The sequence below is a fragment of the Erpetoichthys calabaricus genome, chromosome 2 (genome assembly GCF_900747795.2).
Source record: "Erpetoichthys calabaricus chromosome 2, fErpCal1.3, whole genome shotgun sequence".
Classification (NCBI taxonomy): Eukaryota; Metazoa; Chordata; class Cladistia; order Polypteriformes; family Polypteridae; genus Erpetoichthys; species Erpetoichthys calabaricus.
Genome location: NC_041395.2, coordinates 324,803,749 through 324,828,250, shown reverse-complemented (window position 1 = coordinate 324,828,250; position 24,502 = coordinate 324,803,749). Strand labels below are relative to the sequence as shown.

Here is a 24,502-nt window from a genome sequence, read left to right as displayed (position 1 = left end):
TTCTGGATATCAAACTGCATCCACCCTGCAAATTTTCCTCCAACTTGCAGGGAAAACTTGGAGGTTGGTGGCAGGATTCATACTCCAGCTACTGTAAAAAAAATACTTCACGCAGCTCTTCATAGGACTCTCTGTGGGAGTAGCTCTGCTGTAGCCACCAAGAGAAAGGCTACTAAATAATAATAAAAATAATTCATTACATTTATATAGCGCTTTTCTCAGTACTCAAAGCGCTATCCACACAGGGAGGAACCGGGAAGCAAACACACAATCTTCCACAGTCTCCTTACTGCAAAGCAGCAGCACTACCACTGTGCCACCTGTGAGGACATTTCCCCTAGCATTATGGTAGGGGAAAGCCCTCGGGAGCCTCATCCCCGGAAGAGTCAAAACTGCCAGAAAGTCATTGGGGCCAGGCCTGTTGGGGATCAGAACTGTGAGGACAGATATGGAGGTGTTTGTTAGAGGAATCTGTGAGCAAGTGACTCACCATCTATGGTCTAGTGACCCACGTCCTGCTTGCAGAGGAATCAAAGCATTACGAACATCCAAATCTGTTCCTCGGAGAGCCGCAGTCAGGGTGGCTGATGGTACAGTCCAAGTCTTTATAGTCCTGGTGCTTCCTAATTCTTCAGAGAATCTTTGTGTACTACCGGTTTGACTTTGTGTCGAACGAGCTGTCTTGAACGAGGCATATTACCTGTACTGTGAGGGAGTGTCAGTTACAGCACTGTAGTCCTGTGGCACAATTCCCTGAGGGTGATCCAGCTCACAGGATCCTCATTGTTGAGGACCCAAGTGCCTGGACCAGGAAAAGGGGACAACTACATAACACCTGGCTGCGGCAGATAGATGGTCATTTCTGGTGGGGGTGGGACTAGACCGCGTATTGGCATGGGGAGTTGCCAATCAGGATCCCGAGCTGTTTCGTCATGTGGTGGGAACGGCAACGTGCTGTACCAGTGCATTCTTATCAACTTGAACTGACTTGATCTGACCTGACCCATCAAAACTCAAAACTGTAACAATTGGTGTCACGGGGTAATACGTGGCAAAAAATCTGTTACTTATATATTGTAACAGAATTTCAAACTTAGACAATAAACAGGAATAAACATAAACTACTACTGGCCAAAGGGTCTTTAGGAAGTTTATTAAGACTGTAAGTATGTACATTTCTTCTAAACTGTGTTTGGTTAGGCCTCACGGTGGTACAGTGGGTAGCGCTGCTGCCTTGCAGTTAGGAGACCTGGGTTCGCTTCCCGGGTCCTCCCTGTGTGGAGTTTGTATGTTCTCCCCGTGTCTGCGTGGGTTTCCTCCCACAGTCCAAAGACATGCAGGTTAGGTGCATTGGCGATTCTAAATTGTCCCTAGTGTGAGCTGTGTGTGTGAGTATGTGCCCTGCGGTGGGCTGGTACCCTGCCCAGGGTTTGTTTCCTGCCTTGCACCCTGTGTTGGCTGGGATTGACTCCAGCAGACCCCCGTGACCCTGTATTTAGGATATAGTGGGTTGGTTGGATGATGGATGGATGTGTTTGGTTACTTTGGTGTTTTACTATTATACTCCAACCATAAGATAGCACAGGAAATTTTACAAACAAGTGAAGACCACTGAACTTTATAATTTTCTTTTGTTCTGGTAAAAGCTAAATTGTTATAACAGTTAATCTTTTAATTTTTTAGAAGTCATCTGTGATTATGCTTTGTTTGTAGTTTGTCAAAGATTATCACAGTCTTTTGTGTAAATAATTGATTCTTAGATCTTGTCTTGAATCAAGTTCTTCTACACTATTCAGTATTAAACCCAAGAATTGCACCAAACCTGACCTACTTCAAACTAACACATATATGTCATTTTATACTACATCTCTTTACACTATCCCAGCGAGTCAGCATGAACTTTAAGCAAATTAACTTTTTACATTAGGCTTTTAAGGATTTAGTTTCTAGTTGCTTATAAATTTCTAAAGTGCAGAGGACATAGTAAATACATTATACTATATAGTGATAAATGCAACAGTAATTACAACATTTTACTAATTAAATGAATGAACAGATTTACCTGTGTGTGACAGATTTCTGGCCTGCTCTTCTGACTTTTGACATCTCACCTCAAATTGTTTCTTATTTTCCTCTAATATATCCAGTTGTCGTTTCAAAAAGGTAATCTCTTTCTTCAAGTCAGAGCTTCTTAGTTGTTCCTCATATTCTTTTACCTATTGGAAGATCAAAGCTTAAGCAACTAATATGAGAGAAATGAAGATGTACCTGCAGGCTATTAAAAAAGAGTTTGACATTGATGCACTCAAAAGCAAAAAGAAAATATTGAAACCTGTCTGCTTCAAATAAAAGTAATATTAAGAAGCTGTAGTGTATATGATTTTCTGCCATTCTTCTCTGCAAATCCTCTCAAGACCTGTCAGGCTAGATGGAAACCATCAGAGGACAATGCTTTTCTGGTCTCTCCGGAGAGGTTAGATTGGGTCCAAGTCTGAACCACACAAAAACATTTACAGAGCTGGCCCTAAGCCACTTCTGTGTTGTCTTTGCTTTGTGCTTAAGGTTATTGTTCTGTTGGAAGGTGAACCTTCGGCCCATTCTGAAGTCCAAAATGCTCTGGAGTTAACATTGCCCTCAACCCTGATTAGTCTCCAAGAGCTTGCTTCAATCTTGGTTTCATCAGACCAGAGAATGTTGCTTCTAGTGTGTCTGAGAGTCCTTTAGGTGCCTTTATGCAAACTCCAAGCAGGCTTGTATGTGTCATCTGACCACTCTGCCATAAAGCCCCGATTAGTGTGCCGTTGCAGTGATGGGTTGTTCTTCTGAAAGTTTCTCCCACCTCCACACAGGCTCTCTAGTGCTCAGCCAGAGTGCCCGTTGGATTCACCTCTCTTACCAAGGCCCTTCCTGCCCATTTGCTAAGCTTAGATGGGCAGCCAACTTTATGAACAGTAATGGTTGTTCCAGACTTCTTCCATTTAAAAAATCAGGGAGGCCATTGTGCTTTTAGGAGCCTTCAATGCTGCAGACATTTTTTGTAGCCTTCCCCAGATCTGTGCCTCAATACAATACGGTCTCTACGCTGTGCACTCAGTTTCTTTGACCTAATGGCCTGTTTTTTGCTGTGATACACATTGTCAGCTGTGGAACCTCATATAGGTAGGTATGTCCATCCATCCATCCATTTTCCAACCCGCTGAATCCAAATACAGGGTCACGGGGGTCTGCTGGAGCCAATCCCAGCCAACACAGGGCACAAGGCAGGAACCAATCCTGGGCAGGGTGCCAACCCATCGCAGAGGTAGGTATGTGTCCTTCCTAATTATGTCCAGATAAACTGACCACAAGGAGGGCTCCTAATGAGATGAAGAAACGCCTCAATGATGATTGTCTTGATAACCTTTAAGTTGAGATAAATTTAATATGTCATAGCAAAGGTTCTGAATACTTGGGTCAATGTGCTATTTCAGTTTTTTCATTTTTAATAAATTTACAATATAATTTTAATTCTAAAATCCTGTTTTTTCTTTGTTATCCTGGGGTATTGAGTGTTGTTTAAAAAGGAAAAAACTAAACTTATATTACCCTAAGTTCTTGTCTATAAGCCGCGGCTTATCTAAGGAAAAAAGTTGTGAAAATGAAAAAATAGAATATCGGCTTATACATAAGTCCGGCTTATACAGTAATCCCTCCTCCATCGCGGGGGTTGCGTTCCAGAGCCACCTGCGAAATAAGAAAATCCGCGAAGTAGAAACCATATGTTTATATGGTTATTTTTATATTGTCATGTTTGGGTCACAGATTTGCGCAGAAACACAGGAGGTTGTAGAGAGACAGGAACGTTATTCAAACACTGCAAACAAACATTTGTCTCTTTTTCAAAAGTTTAAACTGTGCTCCATGACAAGACAGAGATGACAGTTCTGTCTCACAATTAAAAGAATGCAAACATATCTTCCTCTTCAAAGGCGTGTGTGTCAGGAGCACAGAATGTCACATAGATAGAGAAAACAATCTCTAGCAAACAAATCAATGGTGCTATTTGGTTTTTAGGTATGCGGAGACAGACAGAGTTTGTTTTTAAGTCAAAAATCAATACGTGCCCTTCGAGCTTTTAAGTATGCGAAGCACTGTGCAGCATGTCTTTTCAGGAATCAGCTTTACAAAAGATAGCAACGTGAAGATAATCTTTCAGCATTTTTAGACGAGCGTCCGTATCGTCTAGGTGTGCGAACAGCCCCCCTGCTCAATCCCCATACGTCAGGATCACAGATAGTCAGCGCAAGAGTGAGAGAAAAGTAAGCAATCTAGCTTCTCAGCCATCTGCCAATAGCGTCCCTTGTATGAAATCAACTGGACAAACCAACTGAGGAAGCATGTACCAGAAATTAAAAGACCCATTGTCCGCAGAAATCCGCGAACCAGCAAAAAATCCGCGATATATATTTAAATATGCTTACATATAAAATCACAATTTAAATGACCGCTACGCGCGCGTGTTGACTCGGCGACGCCCAGAGCAGAAAGAACGCGCTCTGGCCGCTCCAACCGCGCCATGCGGGGAGTGAGAGAGACGCCAATATCTCACACTCTCTCCCCCCTTAAAGGAATTAAATGGGTGCGAGTGAGACCACTGACCTCCCTCCCTTCTATTAGTTATAGGTTATAGTACGTTCGGCTTATCCATGAGTCCGGCTTATCTATGATACGATTTTATTTTAAAAATTCGTATGATTTTTGGTCTCCGGCTTATACATGAGTCCGGCTTATAGACAAGAACCTAGGGTACTTTAGCATAAGGCTGCAACATAACAAAATGTGAAAAAGGTGGAAGGGTCTGAATACTTTCTGACACTGTACATCACACTTGTAAAATGCAAGTCTTCCTTTCCAAGAATATGTGCAAGAATAAGTGAGACTGATGTATGGCGTAGTCCTTTTTGAAACAGGATTTAAAGACTTCAAAATTGATCTCAGTGTAAGGGATTTCTATGCTGAACAACTGTTACATTAGCATACCAAATCTGCAAAAAACTAAAATGCCTCTTAGTTATTTTTCCTACTTAAAACTATGTAAATTGTTATTATCAGCAGTCACTGATCCATGGCAATTTTTTCAATATCCTGCTGTGATATTTGGTGTCTGATCAGGATGCCTCCTGGACGCCTCCCTGGTGAGGTGTTCCGGGCACGTCCAACCGGGAGGAGGCCCCGGGGAAGACCCAGGACACGCTGGAGGGACTATGTCTCTCGACTGGCCTGGGAACGCCTTGGGATTCTCCCGGAAGAGCTAGAAGAAGTGGCCGGGGAGAGGGAAGTCTGGGCATCTCTGCTCAAGCTGCTGCCCCCGCGACCCGACCTCGGATAAGCGGGAGACAATGGATGGATGGATGGATATTTGGTGTCACTGTTTAGTTAACCAAGCAGCTACTCTTAGCTATGGAATAAGAAATAACACTTGTCTTCCCTCCCCTTTGAAGGATGCTGACAAGACAACTGGTGTGATTACTTTACCAAATCCAAATTTTATTGAGATCTATTAAAACTTGTGCACTGGTTTAATGGTTTTCTTCAGCATCATTTTAATTTACTTAGTACACAGAACTTTTGTTTTCATAATGGATCTTCAGGCATATGCTGTGTATAGTAGCAAGGTAGGTTATTCATCATCATCACTAAAAACTCCTAAAGATTCTTTGTATCAGCTAGGAAAATCAGCCCAGAATTTCCAGTCTTGTAGCTGAGGCAAAGATGACCAATATTGAAGCCATGATCCTGTAGAAACAAATTTACTGGAAAGGTAAAATTGCATCAGAATGGCCAACACCCATCTCCTGAGACAAGCCCTATAGTCCCAGCTAGAGAATCGGGTCTATCCACTGTAGGCAACAGAAATACATTTTACAAGACTTACTTTAAGAAAGGTCACATCAACACTACTAGCTGAGAGACCTCATCCCTAGAATGTTAGCTGTGGAGCCACATGATTTATCCAGCAGTACTTCAGTTTGAGACTGACTACCTCTCTCTGATGATTGCAACAGAAGTAAAGGGAGGATAACCCAGATTTATAGATGTGGCTTCCAAGCAAAAGCTTCTGTTTGCAGTGTCCCAAGATTTTTGGCTAAAACTACTCTTGAGGGCCCACTGAGACAGAGAGAGAAAAGAAGTTACAACTGAAATGGATCTTAAGAGGAAAATTGTCTTTACCAGCTAAATTTTATGTACAGGGTTCACTGCTATAAAATACCCCTGGTATGGTCAGTTTAGCATACACAGCTACAGTATATTAAAAAGTATGAAAACGTTTGTGTTCTTCATCCTTTTTTGCATGCATGGATATTTGATTTTACTTTTAACAGTGTCAATAAGTAATGGTAATCTAATTTAACAGCATTAGTGAGAGACTACAAGTATAAAGTCCTGGACCAGGTTAGCAATGTATAGTATATGCTGAGGTACTTAAATGAGTTTGTCAGGTGATAGATGGAGAAACAGCAGACAACTCACAAGAGCAATTCAAGGAAAGGAGAGCTGATTTAGACCAATTAATTTTATAACATGATGCAATTTTATAAGAACTAAGTAATTTAAGAATATTACTAAGATCTGTGGATCATTATCAAAGAAAGAGCAGAATATCAATATTCAGAAATGTTTTTGAGGACTTCATAATACTAATAGGGAATAATCAGATCCAATCAGTTAAGATAAAATATTAAAAAATTATCAAATACATTGCTCTGCAATTGTTATGTTTCATCAAGGGTTCCTCCGGTGTCTAGGGTTCAGATTCTTGTTTTATGCCCTTTTTGTTAATTTTTGAGTCTTTGGTTTATGTTAATGTTACTTTTGTTTATTATTTGCTCTATTCCAAATGTTTAAGTTATGTTACATCTATTGATTATTTGCTGTATTCTCAATGTCTGTGTTATTTTCCTTGTGTTTTGTGGGTGGTTCCCCATGGCCAGCACCACCTGCATAACACCACAAGGGATTGCCATCAGGCCTTTATAGATATGGGGGCAACCCACAATCCCTTGTGATTCACACAGATGTGCTTGGGAGTTGGTGAGCATTTACTATGATTCTGTCAGTGCTTTGGGCTTTTGTGATTTATTGGATTTTTTCAACTTGTTTGTTCTGTTCTTGGCTTCTCTTTGGGTTTCGTTTTGGGTCTTTGTTTGCCTTTGATTGCCTCTGTCTTTTCAGGCAATTCCTTTTTGAATTTTGTGATCCAGTGAGCGTCTTGTTATTACAGAGCATTTTTGTGGAGTATAAAGCATTTTATTTATAAACATTCTGTGTTTGCCCTTGCTACTATCCAGGTTTGATGGTTTTCTGCTCTAGTGGGCATTTTTGAGACCTTGTGCTTGTGGACCCTCAAGATTCATCACAGTACATTGAACAATCAGACAGCTCCTTGTCCTGTTTTAATAAATGTAAAGTGTAATCATAGCCAGGTTAACAGAGCATCTAATTTTACATATAGCTTTACAGAGTCATTATCATTAAGTGTACAGACTGTAGTGAAATTATTATGTGTATGTGCTAATCAATACTCTCTGGCACCATGATAAGTAAGTAGAGCTACCTCACCTTAAAACTTGTCTTCCTTACTTGAACACACATTAGAGCTGTTATTTTAATATCTGTGAGGTGTGTGTTTTGTACAGTCTTTCTCCAAAACTGAATATAACATTAGAATATTATACAAATTGGTCATTCAGCCCAACAAAGTTCACCAATCCTATCCACTTAACTTCTCCAAAATAACATCAAGTTGAGTTTTGAGGGTCCCTAAAATCCAACTCTTTACCACACTACTTTAATAGTAATTAATAGTCATAGTAATAAATAGTAATTTATTCCATATGTCTTTGGTTCTCTTTGTGATGAAAAACTTTGCAATATTTCTAATTCTTTAAATCTTTACGCATAGCTCATACCTCTTAGTCCTGCAACCAGCCTAAATGCTCTTCTGTGCACTTTTGTCTAGTTTTTGTGTTATGTCTTTTTTGTAGCCCTTATACCAAAACTGCATGCAGTAGTCCAGATGAGGCCTCACCTGCATGTTGTTTGACTTCAATATTTAGGTATAGTATTTTGTGAAGGAAATGGTAGCATTTAACACTAGGAAAAGAGGGCTTGAGAAAAGAGGACTGAAGCACTAAATTTACTCATTAAGAATACAAGGGCTCTTTTGTCATTTCATGTGAACCAAGACGCTGGTAAAAGAGATTATGAAACCTCAGTCTCTTTTATATCTAACCAGCAGTGGCATTTCTGCACTAAGGGCCGAACTTACTATTAAAATGTTTATAGCAACCCTCAAGATTGTCTTAAGCATTTATTCCAGTTGTCCATCATATACTCAATGTAATTTCTTATCTAAAAATATCTTGATTTTTGTTAGAATGTCAAATTGTCTTCATGCTGGGCACTTCTGGCCTGTTTCCGATTCATGATACTAGCTCCATTAGCCCTACAGTGTTCTAGGTTTACTCTTGAATGTGTGTATGCTCATTTCTAATTAGCAATGGGGAGCTTCTTCTTTTCATCATTCAAATGAGGGACAGCTTTTTTTTTTTTTTTTAAATTGGTTGGAGTTTTTGCTACTCAAGTCTATGCAGTGCAAGCCAACGAAGAGGTACAAAAAGTACAGTACCACTTGTCCCCTTAAAGGTAGCCACAGTCATTTGAAAAATAAAAAGAAAGCAGATCAGTATTAGGAACATAACAAACCCAAAACATTACATTGACTAGAATATGGCTGAGTGGTACAGTGAAAACATTAGCTTCCACCTGCAGAAGCGTTCCAGCTATGGGCTCTTGTTAACCATAACTATATTGAGTTGGTCTCAGCCACCATGGCAATAACCCTAGTGGCTTTCTCCAACTGTTTGGGTTCACTGCCTACTATCCTCATTGATCAAATCCTGATAGTTGGCTTGCTTTAACTGGTGAAGTATAGCCAGTAGCCAGATAAGTTTAGTTTTCAAATCCACTCGCATCTCCCAATCCGAAGCATAATGGAAGAGTGGTTCTTGGCAGTTGTTCTTGTACTAACAGCCTTACTTCTTCCCTTAAGAACTTGGCAAGTTCAGGTGATGATTCTTGCTGTATGTTGATGCTCTGTTGGCCCACCCACTTGGCAATATCCATAAGGATCTTATCATGACTCCATCTATATTGGCCTTCGCTTAGCACTTTGGGGCATCTTGTCAAATTGTGGATCAGGGTACAAAGGGTCACCCCACAAGATGGATCTTCCTCTAGATCTTGAGGTTATATGGGGTTGGCAAGACTTAAGCCATGGCATGCAGTAGAAAGCTCAACTATCCCTGAGCAGTATTCAGGGATGGATCTATTATGAATATAATGAAGCTTAAGCTTCAGGGCCCCTAATCTCAAATGAGCCCCAGAAGTGACTTTAGTCCACACTGCTTAAAAATTTTGTGTGTCATCTGTATGTGAAGGGTTGTTTAAAAATAATAAAGTTAATAATATAGTGTAATTAAATACAAAATAATAGATAAAATAAAAATTAAAAGGTTATTAAAATATCACGTAGGTTAGAAGTAAACCAAAAAAAAGTTCAGATTAATGATGTTTCATCCTAAATAGATTTAATCTAAAATAATGACAGAAATTAAAATTATTTATCTTAGGCTGGGTATTATTGAAAAAATGAAAGAATATTTTTTTGCTTGCAGTTACTGTGAAAGACAACATTTTGCTAACTTTTTATTTACATGAATAATCTTATAAAATCTTAAAATATACTAAACATATAATACTATTGCAATAAATAATATCAATTTTACATATGCATAATTAAAATTAAAAGGTAATAAAAATATCTTCTTTGGTAGGTACAAACAGTAGATGATGTGTCATAACAAAGAAAGGGGATTCATAAAAAAGGCAATCGCAATGCTAACATCACTCATTGAAGAAGTGCATACACCATTCCGTGCCAGTTTTTGGGACCTGAATGGTACATGAACTTGCAATTCTTGCTAGTCATTAGTAAAACAGAGTTGGATATTGTTAACTAACTAAGTTAATTTTAACGTTAAACAAGATTACACACATAAAGAAACATTCTTGTGTGGTCCCATGTGGTTCATGCCAAAAAGTCTGCTGCATCTTTTCAAGTTTACCAATCCTATACTCAAGGTGCTGGATTAACTGACACCTCTCACATATGAAGGCCTCCAGAGAGCAAGCTTCTAAAAGGTCCAACAAACTACAAGACATTGCATTGCCCTCCTTATTAAATTTGCTGGATGAAATGTTTAACCCTTGTTAAGTGAAGAACTGAAATATACCTATAAAAGAACCTCAAGCCCGCTTTATACTTGCTGACCTCCTCTAAGCACCTGAATCAACTGTTAGTAATACTATAACCGGCCTTGGACTTTATTCTGCTGCTATTTAAGTATTTTCAAAGCCTGCTGTGTGACTGTAACTTCAATTGCCTCTAAGTCTTCGCTACCTTTTTTTTATTATTATTATTGTTACGATTCCTGTTCTCTTCCCTTTGAGGTTGTGTCTCTTAACACCAAGCTGCCACTTTACTCTCTATAATATTTTGCTCTCTCTTTTACTTTCTAGCACAAACACATCCACCTACTGTGTACTTGATTAAATGTACTTTTTCCTGTAAAAATGTGTTTTGTCCTCACTTCTTTATTTTGTATGTTTTTTCTTCTTTCCATGGATACTATAGATTTACACTTACATTTTCACATTAAGCAATGAGGATAGTGATTAATTACTTAACTTTTGGCCCTATGGGAAGTTCACTGCCTATGCCGCCACCATCTGCTACACATGCTGTAACGTAAATACAAGCCTCCTCAGGGCCTACTTTTCTACCTTCACATATGTAACGTTGCTCCTATGCAGCTTAAAAAAATGGCAAAACATTTCTCCATCCATCCTCTTCCGTCTTATCCGACATCGGGTTGCGGGGGCAGCAGCTTGAGCAGAGATGCCCAGACTTCCTTCTCCTCGGCCACTTCTTCTAGCTCTTCCGGGGGAATCCCGAGGCATTCCCAGGCCAGCCAGGAGACATAGTCCCTCCAGCGTGTCCTGGGTCTGAGCTGAGCTTCTCACCCTATCTTTAAGAGAAAGCCCAGACACCCTGCAGAGGAAACTCATTTCAGCCGCTTGTATTCGTGATCTCGTTCTTAAGGTCAGTACCCATAACTCATGACCATAGGTGAGGGTAGGAACGTAGATCGACTGGTAAACTTAGAGCTTTGCCTTACGGCTCAGCTCCTTTTTCATCACGACAGACCGATGCAGAGCCCGCATCACTGCGGACGCCACACCGATCCGCCTGTCAATCTCACGCTCCATTCTTCCCTCACTCGTGAACAAGACCCCGAGATACTTGAACTCCTCTCCACTTTGGGCAGGATCTTGCCCCCAACACTGAGAGGGCACTCCACCCTTTTCCGGCTGAGGGCCATGGTCTCGGATTTGGAGGTGCTGATTCCCATCCCCGAGGCTTCACACTAAGCTGCGAACTGATCCAGAGAGAGCTGAAGATCATGGTCTGATGAAGCAAACAGGACAACATCATCCGCAAAAAGCAGTGACCCAATCCTGAGTCCACCAAACCGGACCTCCTCAACGCCCTGGCTGCGCCTAGAAATTCTGTCCATAAAAGTTATGAACAGAATCGGTGACAAAGGGCAGCCCTGGCGGAGTCCAACTCTCACTGGAAACGGGTTCGACTTACTGCTGGCAATGCGGGCCAAGCTCTGACACAGGTTGTACAGGGACCAAAGCAGCCCTTATCAGGGGGTCCTGTACCCCATACTCCCGGAGCACCCCCCACAGGATTACCCGAGAGACACGGTCGAAGGCCTTTTCCAAGTCCACAAAACACATGTAGACTGGTTGGGCAAACTCACATGCACACTCCAGGACCTGGAGGATCTGATGGACCCTCCTCTTCAGGACCCCCGAATAGACTTTTCCAGGGAGGCTGAGGAGTGTGAGCCCTCTGTAGTTGGAACACACCCTCCGGTCCCCCTTCTTAAAGAGGGGGACCAAAACCCCAGTCTGCCAATCCAGAGGCACTGTCCCTGATGTCCATGCGATGTTGCAGAGGCGTGTCAACCAAGACAGTCCTACAACATCCAGAGCCTTGAGGAACTCCGGGCCTATCTCATCCACCCCCAGGGCCCTGCCACCAAGGAGTTTTTTGACCACCTCGGTGACCTCAGTCCCAGAGATGGGGGAGCCCACCTCTGAGTCCCCAGGATCTACTTCCTCATTGGAAGGCATGTTAGTGGGATTGAGGAGGTCTTCGAAGTACTCCCCCCACTGACCCACAACGTCCCAAGTCGAGGTCAGCAGCGCACCATTCCCAGTGTTGACACTGCACTGCTTCCCCCTCTGGAGATGCCGGATGGTGGACCAGAATCTCCTTGAAGCCATCCAAAAGTCGTTCTCCATAGTCTCCCCAAACTCCTCCCACGCCCGAGTTTTTGCCTCAGCAACCACCGAAGCCACATTCTGCTTGGCCTGCTGGTACCTATTAGCTGCCTCCAGAGTCCCACAGGACAAAAGGGTCCTGTAGGTCTCCTTCTTGAGCTTGACAGCATCCCTCACAGCCAGTGTCCACCAACGGGTTCGGGGATTGCCGCCACGACAGGCACCGACCACCTTATGGCCACAGCTCTGGTCAGCCGCCTCAACAATAGAGGCACGGAACATGGCCCATTCGGACTCAATGTCCCCCACCTCCCTTGGGACATGGTCAAAATTCTGCTGGAGGTGGGAGTTGAAGCTACTTCTGACAGAGAACTCTGCCAGACGTTCCCAGCAGACCCTCACAACACGTTTGGGTCTACGTGGCATCCTCCCTCACCATCGAAGCCAACTCACCACCAGGTGGTAATCAGTTGACAGCTACGCCCCTCTCTTCACTCGTGTGTCCAACACATGTGGCCGCAAGTCCAACGACATGATCACAAGGTCAATCATCGAACTGAGGCATAGGGTGTCCTGGTGCCAAATGCACATATGAACACCCCTATGCTTGAACATGGTGTTTATTATGGACAATCTGTGACGAGCACAGAAGTCCAAATACAAAACACCACTCGGGTTCAGATCGGGGGGGCCTTTCTTCCCAATCACGCCCTTCCAGGTCTCACTATCATTGCCCACGTGAGCATTGAAGTCTCCCAGCAGTACGAGGGAGTCCCCAGAAGGTATGCCCTCCAGCACCTCCTCCAGGGACTCCAAAAAGGGTGGGTACTCCAAACTGCTGTTCGGCGCATACGCACAAACAACAGTTAGGACCCGTCACCCCACCCGAAGGTGGAGGGAGGCTACCCTCTCATCCACCAGGGTAAACCCCAATGAACAGGCTCCAAGTTGGGGGGCACACCTGCTCGGCACCTCTCACCGGGGCCAACTCCAGAGTGGCAGCGAGTCCAGCCCCTCTCAAGGAGATTGGTTCCAGAGTCCAAACTGTGCGTCGAAGTGAGCCAGACTATATCTAGCCGGAACCTCTCGACCTCCCCTTCAGAGAGGTGACATTCCACGTCCCAAGAGCCAGCTTCTGTAGCCGAGGATCGAACCGCCAAGGTCCCTGCCTTCGGTCACCACCCAACTCACACTGCACCCGACCTCCTTGGTCCCCTTCCATAGGTGGTGAGCCCATGGGAAGGGGGACCCATGTTGCCTCTTCGGGCTATGCCCGGCCGAGCCCCATGGGTGCAGGCACAACCTCCAGGCCTGGCTCCAGAGGGGGGCCCCGGTGACCCGCGTCCGGGCGAGGGAAAACGCTGTCCACATTTTTTATTCTTCATAGGAGGTTTTTGTTAAACCGCTCTTTATCTCATCCCTCACCTAGGACCAGTTTGCCTTGGGTGGCCCAACCAGAGGCATAAAGCCCCAGACAACGGAGCTCCTAACATTTCTAAAGAGGAAAAATCTGTAGAAATTACCACACATCCTCTTTCAGGCATGCAATTTTTAGGAGCAAATGTTACAATTATGTTACACACAGGAAAAAAAAAACACAAGCATTAACTTTCCTCAATCACCAGACTGTGATGAGGTCAGCACAAAGAGCACACTCTGTATGTCACGAAAGCAAATTTCTGATCTGTAACCAGGAATAACAGTAGAATAATCCAGTACAGTAACACAAAAGGTCACAAAACCAAAATTGCTTGAATTCACTAATTTGATATTTCCAAAATTATTCATGGACATCTAACAACAACAACAACATTTATTTATATAGCACATTTTCATACAAAAAGTAGCTCAAAGTGCTTTACATAATGAAGAAAAGAAAAATAAAAGACAAAATACAAAATTAAAATAAGATAACATTAGTTAACATAGAAAAGGAGTAAGGTCCTCACATGAAGGACATAAAATAAATGTTATCTAAAAATTCAACACCCTGTGACACTCTGATCACTATAGCTTGGTCCACACTAACATGGATAAATCTAAAAACACTGTTTTAATTTGAAAAGTTTTCCATCCACAGTAGTATTTTCAGATCATTTTCTAAAAGTTTATCGTCCCCTCTGAAGTAGCAAGAACATGTAGTTCTCTCTTATTGAGCATGCGTAGTTTATTAACCAAGATGCCAACAGAACATGCATGAAAATAATGTGGACCTCTTTGTGTGGACAAAAGATGAAGTACAATTGCTTTTAAGTTTACAAGAATGCATAAGGGTGCCAAAGCTTTACAAAATACAGTGTGATTCCTGAAAAAAAAAATAACATAGCAAAGTATTGAAGTATTTCAAGGCCCACTAACCATGATCAGCTAGAGATGTGCTCACAAAGGATAAGTCAGTGCCTGACCACAAAACAATAACATGTCTCCTTTTTAGAGAAATTCAATTTTCCCCCGATGTACACAGCAATGCAAGACTCAGTGCTTTCAATTTTATATACTTTGGCGAACATTTTCAAAATAATTTGTTTTTAATTGTCTAAAATGTTGCTTCAATATACACAAAAGTCCCAAAAGATTATAAAAGGATATGTTTTCAAATGGGGTGGCACGGTGGCGCAGTGGTAGCGCTGCTGCCTCGCAGTTAGGAGACCTGGGTTCGCTTCCCGGGTCCACCCTGCGTGGAGTTTGCATGTTCTCCCCGTGTCTGCGTGGGTTTCCTCCGGGCGCTTCGGTTTCCTCCCACGGTCCAAAGACATGCAGGTTAGGTGGATTGGTGATTTTAAATTGGCCCTAGTGTGTGCTTGGTGTGTGGGTGTGTTTGTGTGTGTCCTGCGGTGGGTTGGCACCCTGCCCGGGATTGGTTCCCTGCCTTGTGCCCTGTGTTGGCTGGGATTGGCTCCAGCAGACCCCCGTGACCCTGTGTTCGGATTCAGCGGGTTGGTAAATGGATGGATGGATGGATGTTTTCAAATGTATCCATTTTAGTGTGGAGTAGGTCTTAATCTAAAAAAAGTTTATGAATGTGAATGAGTAATTAACCATTCGAACATGTTCAAAACATTACAGCATGGAAAGGAAATAAGATATAAAAATGCTACAGGTGAATCAAGGTGTCAAAACATAACACTTTCAAATTTGCGTAACCTTCTTGTTAACCCTGAGTGTGACTCTGGCTTGTAATTCTATGTAAATTTGATTAAGCTCAAGTCAGACTCGGGGTGATGTTTAACAATCCACTTTACAGTATTCTGCATGAATAGCTAGGGACAGTATTCTGTTGCCATCTAGTGGATAAAATAATATTATCCTAAAAACAAATCATGAATATTTCTATGTGTTTTGCCACGTTAAGTTAACTCATCAATTTTCATTGGTAGAGCAGAGCTTTCAACCAAAACACAATGGATTGTTAACGAAAAGCTGTAAATCCATTTTTACAACAATCTGAAACTGAACCATTAGTTGAATCAAGTGATAGTGGTGACAATGAGAACTGGTCTTCAGATGTCGACACAGTTAGTGAAACTGAGGCACACGGCACTGTTTGAACAAACTGGCATGATATTCCTGGTGAATAAAGAGAGCAAACCTGATGAACAACTTCTTTAACAGGTTTGACCACCCTAACCCACTCTCACCTCGGTGTACTACACCCTCCACCCATCCTTCTGCTGATACCAGCATAGGAGAGAGTTTCCCCCCCACGCACAATTACAGCAGCCCAGGTAAGCAGAGAGCTGAGGAGACTTTATGCCAGCAAAGCAGTGGGTCCAGATGGAGTTTCGCCACGACTGCAGAAGGTCTGTGCGTTGGAACTGGGGAGTCATCTACAGCGCATCTTCAACCAGGGCCTGGAACAGGGGAGTGTCTCGAGACTTTGGAAAACATATTGTATCACCCCAGTCCCAAAGGTATCACATCCTGGTGAGCTGAATGACTTCAGGCCTGTGGCCCTGACATCACATGTGATGAAGACCATGGACCGGCTGCTGCTTCACCACCTGAGGCCACAGGTCCACCACGCCCTCAACCCTCTGCAGTTCACATACCAGGAGAAGGTGGGAGCGGAGGATGCCATCTATATGCTACACCGATCCCTCTCCCACTTGGACAGAGGCAGTGGTGAAGTAAGAATTATGTTTCTGGAACTTCTCTAGCGCCTTCAACACCATCCAACCTCTGCTCCTCAGGGACAAGCTGACAGAGATGGGAGTAAATTCATACCTGATGGCATGGATCGTGGACTATCTTACAGACAGACTTCAGTATGTGCGTCTCGAGAACTGCAGGTCTGACATTGTGGTCAGCAGCACAGGAGCGCCACAGGGGACTGTACTTTCTCCGGTCCTGTTCAGCCTATATACATCGGACTTCCAATACAACTTGGTGTCCTGCCATGTGCAAAAGTTCGCTGACGACACTGCTATCGTGGGCTGCATCAGGAGTGGGCAGGAGGAGGAGTATAGGAACTTAATCAAGGACTTTGTTAAATGGTGCGACTCAAACCACCTACACCTGAACACCAGCAAAACCAAGGAGCTGGTGGTGGATTTTAGGAGGCCCAGGCCCCTCATGGACCCCGTGATCATCAGAGGTGACTGTGTGCAGAGGGTACAGACCTATAAATACCTGGGAGTGCAGCTAGATGATAAATTGGACTGGACTGCCAATACTGATGCTCTGTGCAAGAAAGGACAGAGCCGACTATACTTTCTTAGAAGGCTGGCATCCTTCAACATCTGCAATAAGATGCTGCAGATGTTCTATCAGACGGTTGTGGCGAGCGCCCTCTTCTACGCGGTAGTGTGCTGGGGAGGCAGAATAAAGAAGTGGGATGCCTCACGCCTGAACAAACTGGTGAGGAAGGCAGGCTCTATTGTAGGCACAGAGCTGGACAGTTTGACATCTGTGGCAGAGCGACGGGCGCTGAGCAGGCTCCTGTCAATCATGGAGAATCCACTGCATCCACTAAACAGGATCATCTCCAGACAGAGGAGCAGCTTCAGCGACAGACTGCTGTCACCGTCCTGCTCCACTGACAGACTGAGGAGATCGTTCCTCCCCCACACTATGTGACTCTTCAATTGTTAACATTATACAAAGTTATTGTCTTTTATACCTGCATTTTTATCACTCTTTAATTTAATATTGTTTTTTACCAGTAGGCTGCTGCTGGAGTATGTGAATTTCCCCTTGGGCATTAATAAAGTATCTATCTATCTAATGAATGCTCACTGTGGTGTAAGTGGTTGCATGGCAAAAAGGCAAAATGACTACAATCAAGTAGAAAGATAAGAAGAATGTTAGTCCCCTAAGCACTGTTCATAACGCAGTAACTGTAATATCCATGTCAGGGGAAATATGGAAGTCAGTAAGATAAATTCAAATGAATTACATCTGCCTTTGTTTTACTTAATAATGTTTGCATATTTGTCAGTGATTATGCCATTTAGAAAGTTGGGATAGCTACTTAAAGAAAGTAATCGATTACAAATTACTAATTACTTCTCTCAGACTGTAATGGAATATTTACTTATTCCTTTCTAGAAAAAACAATCACATTAGGGTTATTTATTTTATATACTGATTTATTTATTTTTATTTTACTCTATAAACCCATGCAACTACATACTATATGGAACATCTACATATCCTGACAATATTTTAATAAGGAAGAAATAACCAGTGTCACAGATGGCTGGGGTCCTTGCCATCCAGGACACCTCTTCACTGAGAGGACTGGGGGAGCAAGCGTGGGCAGAACAGTATCTTCCCTGAGATACTAGATGGCAGCCCCCATGGGTTGCAGTGGTGCCTCGGACTCCCGCAGGGATCCTGTTGGGATCCGAAGGTGGCGCCAAGGAGTGCTGCAGCTGCAACAGTGCCCGTATGGGCGATTCTTTCACCACACCTGGAAGTGCTGCCGGAAGTAGGTCATCAAGCACCTGGAGCTCTTCCAGGTAGCATATAAAAGGAGCCAGCGGTGAGCCAGAGTCAGGAGGAGGGAGACAAAGCTTGCCGGGAGGAGTGGAGGAGAAAAGAGAAAGAGAAGAAGAACAAGAAAGTATTGTGTATTGTGGTGTTCTGCTTAGTGGGACTGTTTGTGCCTGTGGGAAATGGGGAAGGCGTGGCTCACAGGTGAAGAAAGAAAATAAAAACATTTGTGTTTTTATCATTGTGCCTCCTGCATCTGTCTGTGTCGGGTTGATTGGCTGCTATGCCCTGTACAATTGTCATAACAGTAACAGAGAATGTAGTTAAACAAGTGCATTACATGACTTACACTAGCACTGCTGTGCCATTATTTCACAAAAAGAATTCTTAATAAAAAATAAATCTAATAATTAAAAATAAAAATGATTTAAACTCTCAGTTTCAAAATGGTAAAATACAGGGTGAGTCAAAATTATGTTAACACTAATGGTACTGCTATGTATATACGTATACACAATTTTTGTGGAAATTTATTTGCCACATATGGTACATGTATTGAACATGATGGCAAACAGGTTGAGACATTCCTGTAAATCACCTTGCACATATGAAGTATGATTTTTGAATAAATTATTTCCACCATTCAAATGTTAGCATAATTTTGACTCACCTTACATTTGCTATTTTAGCAGCCCAGAAAAAACAGGGTTATGAGTATGTTTACTATTTAAATTTATTTATTTTTTTAATTTTATTGATTTTATTGTCATCATTCCATACAAATAGTCAATTTTTACAAAAAACTACGGGGCTTCGCTCGCCAACCTCAGTATTTGGTTTTCCGGATACACACTTTTAAGATTTTTTTTTCTTTGAATTGTTGCTATTTCATTAGTTTCACTTTTATTTCAGAACTTTGGTAAAAACAATATTTGGAATCCTTCAAGTCCCAACATGCGGATTCTTTTAAATGAGGTCCATGAGACATGTGTTTCTCTGTTTGGAATTTCAGCACAGACAAAACGATCGACATCATCAGCAGTTAATAATTTTTTTTTGCAAAGTAACCAATAAATGCATGTGAGGTAAACCCTGTTTTTGAAATTTTCTGACTTAAACTTCAAAGCCTTACAATATTTACATACTTCTGACATATTACCTATGTCCATACATTCGATCTCTATTTGCCTTTTCATTATTTCTCCGAGTAATAATTTCTCTTTGTTTGTGCTAATGCGATGTTTACTTTCTTTGTTTTGACACTGTCATTTTTTTCTACATTCATATTCTGTATCTTGCTCTGCATGTGTTTTGTGCCTACGTTTTTTTGAGTCTTTTGAATTCCACTGTTTTCATTATCTCTCTAACCTGCTCTGCATGTGTTTGGCCCCCTTGTTTTTTTTACCTCTTTATGACGTTTTACTTTGTTTTCTACTCTTTGTCTTTTATTTTTCACCTCGCTTTATCCTGCTTTTTTTTCCAATGACACCTGGTCCGTGGTCATTATTTTCCCTTTTTTCGAGTAATAATTTCTGTTTGTTTGCGCTACTGCGATCTTTACTTTCTTTTTTTATTATACTTTCTAATTTTCCTGCTTTCATATTCTTTAACTGTCTCTACACGTGTATCACACCGTTTTTTTTTTTTTTTGAGCCTTTCGAATTCCACTGCTTTCATAATCTCTAACCTGCTCTGCATGTGTATAGCGCCAACGTTTTTGAATGTCTTTATGAACTTCTACTTTGTGTTTTACTCTTTGTCTTTTAATTCTGAGCCCGACTGGACGTGCTTTTTTTCAATTCCACTTGATCCAGGCTGATAATTACTTTCCTTATTTTCTGAATTTGCACCTAGATTATTCTTTTTCTTTTTTGCATTTTTTTTCTATCCAACGCTTTTGAGTCTCTTTTCTCCGTGCTGCTCTTTCATCTTCACTTAGTCGTCGATGTTTCATCTATAACGTATTGTCCTTATACGCTTTATATGCGCTGAGAGCCCTGGATCTGTGTGTACTCAAAGCTTTTGCAAGACTGAGTGTTTTGCTGCCCGTGGTCTTATTTGATATTGGTTGTAAGTAGGGTGTGTCTTTCAAGAATCTCATGTTCTACGTCCCCGTGAGAGGGTCCTGCGTCAATCTCTTGGCACAACGTCTCACGTTTAAGGTCCCCGAGAGACGCACCGTGGCCAATCTCTTTCATCTCGTGGGTCTTTTAAGTGTCTTCCGTGATCTTCACGTGAAGATCACGTCTCGTCTCCCTAGTCTCTCTCTCCCAGGACTTTTTTTTATAATAGAGAGATAGAATTGAAAATAAGTCAACCCCCACCCCTTATTTAAATTTATTCTGAACATTTTAAACATTTTTTAAGAGAGTCTTTATAATTTCAAACCGTAAAAAGAGTGAAGTGTAGCAAAGCAGAGAATTCACTCGAGTTCTATATGCGCAAAGCATAGAATTATTCAACTAAAAATTATATATCGAGCTCATCTGTCTCGCTTAAAACTGTCCAAAATGTTTCCAGGCCAGGATCCAACCTGCGAGCGCTGCAACCAAGCTCCTGCCTCACTGGGTCACATGTTCTGGGCCTGCACCAAACTAACATCATTTTGGACAAAAATTTTTAAGTGCCTCTCAGACTGCCTTGGTATCACAATCCCTCCTAACCCACTAACAGCTGTGTTTGGTGTCCTTCAAGATGGACTGGAATTGGAGAAGGACAAGCAAACGGTGATTGCATTCACTACACTCTTGGCACGCAGACTTATTTTGTTAAATTGGAAGAATCCTAATTCTCCTCTTATAAGTCAGTGGGAAACCGATGTTTTATATTATTTGAAATTGGAAAAAATCAAATTTTCAGTTAGAGGATCTGTACAAAACTTTTTCAAAACATGGCAGGATTTAATCAATATTATTTTAGAATAAGAGAATTAACTATTATTGCATTTAACTCCCTTCTCCATCTCTTATTTACATAGATATTTACTTCTCCCTTTCTTTTGTCTAATGTTGCCTTATTAAAAAGCTTAAAGCAATTTTCCTTTAGCTAAGCTCTCCTTCTCAGGGGTGGGGTTTGATTTGTCTTCAAATTTGTTGGGTTATAAATTGATCTGTTTGTATGGAATGATTACAATGAAAATTAATAAAATAAAAATATTAAAAAAAAAGAGTGAAGTGTTTATATTTTACATTATTTGTTAATAATATTTTAGTGTAAGAGGTATTTATATGGTTTTGAATTTTCTCATGAAGCCATCGCTTTTTAGTAGGTGGGCTATTTTAAATAATTGTTGTTATGACATGGTGACCCATCACTAGAGGTTGTGGCCTCAGAAGTTGTGCATAATGATATCAGAGCTGCAATAGTGTAAAAGATGATGTTGCAGTTAGCACATCATTCAAGACTGTGGATCCAACCAAATGATTGTAAAAGTGTGTGTAAGTTTGGGTATTTAGGGCTGTATAATCGTGGGGTAAAAGGGGCTAATGATTCATTATGGGCTGGCTTACTCTTGTGTAACCTAAGCTTAGTACACACAGGACCTGCACATACACACATACTTTTAAGTACTAATTACAAGTGATGCCTGCACAGCTTATCACTCCTCAGTACTCCAGACAAGGTCTAAATAGCTTTGGTTTAAGGAGACCATAGTGCTCCTAAGACACTGAAGGTTGGTGCATCTTATGTATTTCCATTTACCAACATTGCACTACTCCTTCCAGTTTATTGGAAGTAAACCTCCTCATCCCCAAAATCTGTGGGAGATAAATGGCAAACTGCCCACACTGGGTGCCTTGTAATAGTTTAGTTACTCAGTGCAAAATACCAAAGTTTAAAGCAAAGCAATATTTATTAACAAAAAAGTATTTGCATAATAGCAGCAAAAAAGAACAGTACCAAAATCTGGATATAATGCATTAATTAATAACACCCTTGTTTTTAAGTCAAAAAGTCAGGAATATCAAAACAACTATATCTATGAATCCTGAAGAGCAGTATAAATAATGGAGACATTTCTGCAAATGACAGAGAGTGAGCATCATTAGGCGGCCTGTAATATTAAGACATTTACATTTTATCACTAGGTTTCTTTTCATTATTTACCTTCTGTTCATGCTCAATTCTTTCTCTTTCTAAGGTTTGAGTTACAGAAGCAATGTCTTCCAAAGCTTTCATAAGTTGGTCACCTGGTGATACAGATTGCATCAATAACTGGCTTTGCCTCTTGAGTACTTTCTGCTCCACAAACATCTAAAATAAAATATACACAGCAATCAAAAATCTCACAGTGGGTATTGAGTACCATAAATATTATTAAAATGTATTGTTGTTAATTAAGATAAAGTAATGATAAAAGGAACTTAAAAATGTGCAAAAAAGGTAGCAAGATTTTTTTTCAGTCATTGAATATTTCATAATTGCAATTACAGTACTTTTTATGTGGACAGACACCTTGGTTGACGTAGCTTTATCATCAGAAAGCTGTTACCATTTTCCAGGATCTTTAGTACATCTGCCGAGAAGCTGCAGACTGCCCAGTTGGCCACAGGAGTTGTGGTCAGTGAATGAGAATAATAATGTTTTCATAACTTCTCTCCTTAGGAAGCTTGCAGGCAATTCAGCATCAACACAGACATAATTAGCTTCATGTCGGCAAGAAGAACAAACCCAATTTGCAAGCTGCTTTCAAAACTCAGTATTGGGCTGCATGTGGGATCCTGTGATAATGAATCCTATGAAATTCCCATTTACTCATAATAGTACAAGTACAGATTGGAAGCAGATATTTTAAAGCTTTTTCTGGCAAAGTGTTGAACTACTTACACTGGACTCTTCAGTGATACGAAAAGTAATGGAGTCACTAAGTGAACTTAGAGGAGAATAAACTGGGAATTCTCAAGTTTGATGGGTAAACAGTAAGCCATTTTAAAGTAGATTTTGGCCAACCTTTCTCACACTTACCTTTTATAAAATTCAATAAAAATACACATGTTAAAGGTGGGGTACAGTAACAGCACAAAGTAAGCAACAATGTCATGTAACCTGATATTTTGAAATGTACAGCTTTGGAATCCTGTAGAAAGCAGACAGTGAGATTATTTATAACAGTCTAGAAGAGATCTTTACAAAGTACTAGACATTACTTTCATGTAACTGAAGAGTGAGGTTATGTTGGCTTTTCAGGTAGTCTGGTGGTAGCATGTAGCTATTTAACCGAACTGTACTGTGTTAAGGTTGCCTTACTATCCAACACAACTGACTGCATGCATCCAGACAGGTAGAAGAACATACGAAAGTAGAATGTCCCAGTTGTTATGAGGCATAAGGTTTCTTGGAGAAAATGACCACAAGATGAAAACATACAGGAAAAAAAAGATTGAGTAACCAAAACCAAATGAATGTGCAAAAATCAAAATTCAAAGTTCTAAAGGAACTTCATAAACCTTCATAAACCTCATAAACTTTCTCTAAGTTCTGCTTGAAAAGAAACTATCACTAACATTCTCTGAGACATTCTACATACTGTATATCCACCTAGGGATAACGAGTGTTGTAGCCACCGCTATATTATATTATAAATCCTAAAGATGTCAGAAATGTGACAGTGTTGATCACATGACATGACTCTGAGTGTCATGTAAACAATAAAAATGAGATGTGACTCAAAATAAACTTGTTTGAAACATGTTAAATTAATACAAAATGCACCATATAATTAGTATCCTTGACGTAAAAAAACATAAACTAAATAAAAACTATATGTATAAAATGTTAATAATGCTACTGCAGTAACTTTCTTAGGTGCTGCTGTAGAGTTTTTCAATCAAGACTAACAGCATCAGTGGTCTGATTAAAAAAATTAAACACAGAACAAGATATGGTGTTAGTCGTAAGGAAGAGGGCGTTCACAATAGGAGATATCTCTGTACTGTGATGAGGTTGGAATAGTCTATGGAAAAATTCAAACAACTGGCCATCCACAAAGTGTACAGTTAGTTGAGTGCAGACAGTACTTTTGAAGGTTTTGGACAAATAAGGAAGATCTCAGATTGGGTGAACATTATCCAAAATAGGAGAATTGTTGTTTTGTTTCTTCAGAGCAGGAACT

The 24,502-nt window shown here is 41.1% G+C and overlaps 1 protein-coding gene and 1 long non-coding RNA gene across 2 annotated transcripts in view; both read right to left on the bottom strand.

Annotated features, from left to right (window-relative positions):
* The window catches only part of shtn1 (shootin 1), a 278,814-nt gene that overhangs the window by 62,788 nt on the left and 191,524 nt on the right, over positions 1–24,502 (bottom strand). Inside the window, exons 9-10 of the mRNA XM_028796007.2 lie at positions 22,498–22,644; positions 2,063–2,216 (exon numbers count right to left, since the gene is read on the bottom strand). Coding sequence (XP_028651840.1) covers positions 2,063–2,216; positions 22,498–22,644 — 301 coding nt within the window. The remainder of the gene's footprint in view (positions 1–2,062; positions 2,217–22,497; positions 22,645–24,502) is intronic.
* LOC127526787 (uncharacterized) lies at positions 20,297–20,683 on the bottom strand. The gene is made up of 2 exons (XR_007934223.1): positions 20,570–20,683; positions 20,297–20,515 (listed from the first exon to the last, which is right to left on the bottom strand). It is a non-coding gene; the product is annotated as an uncharacterized LOC127526787 (long non-coding RNA).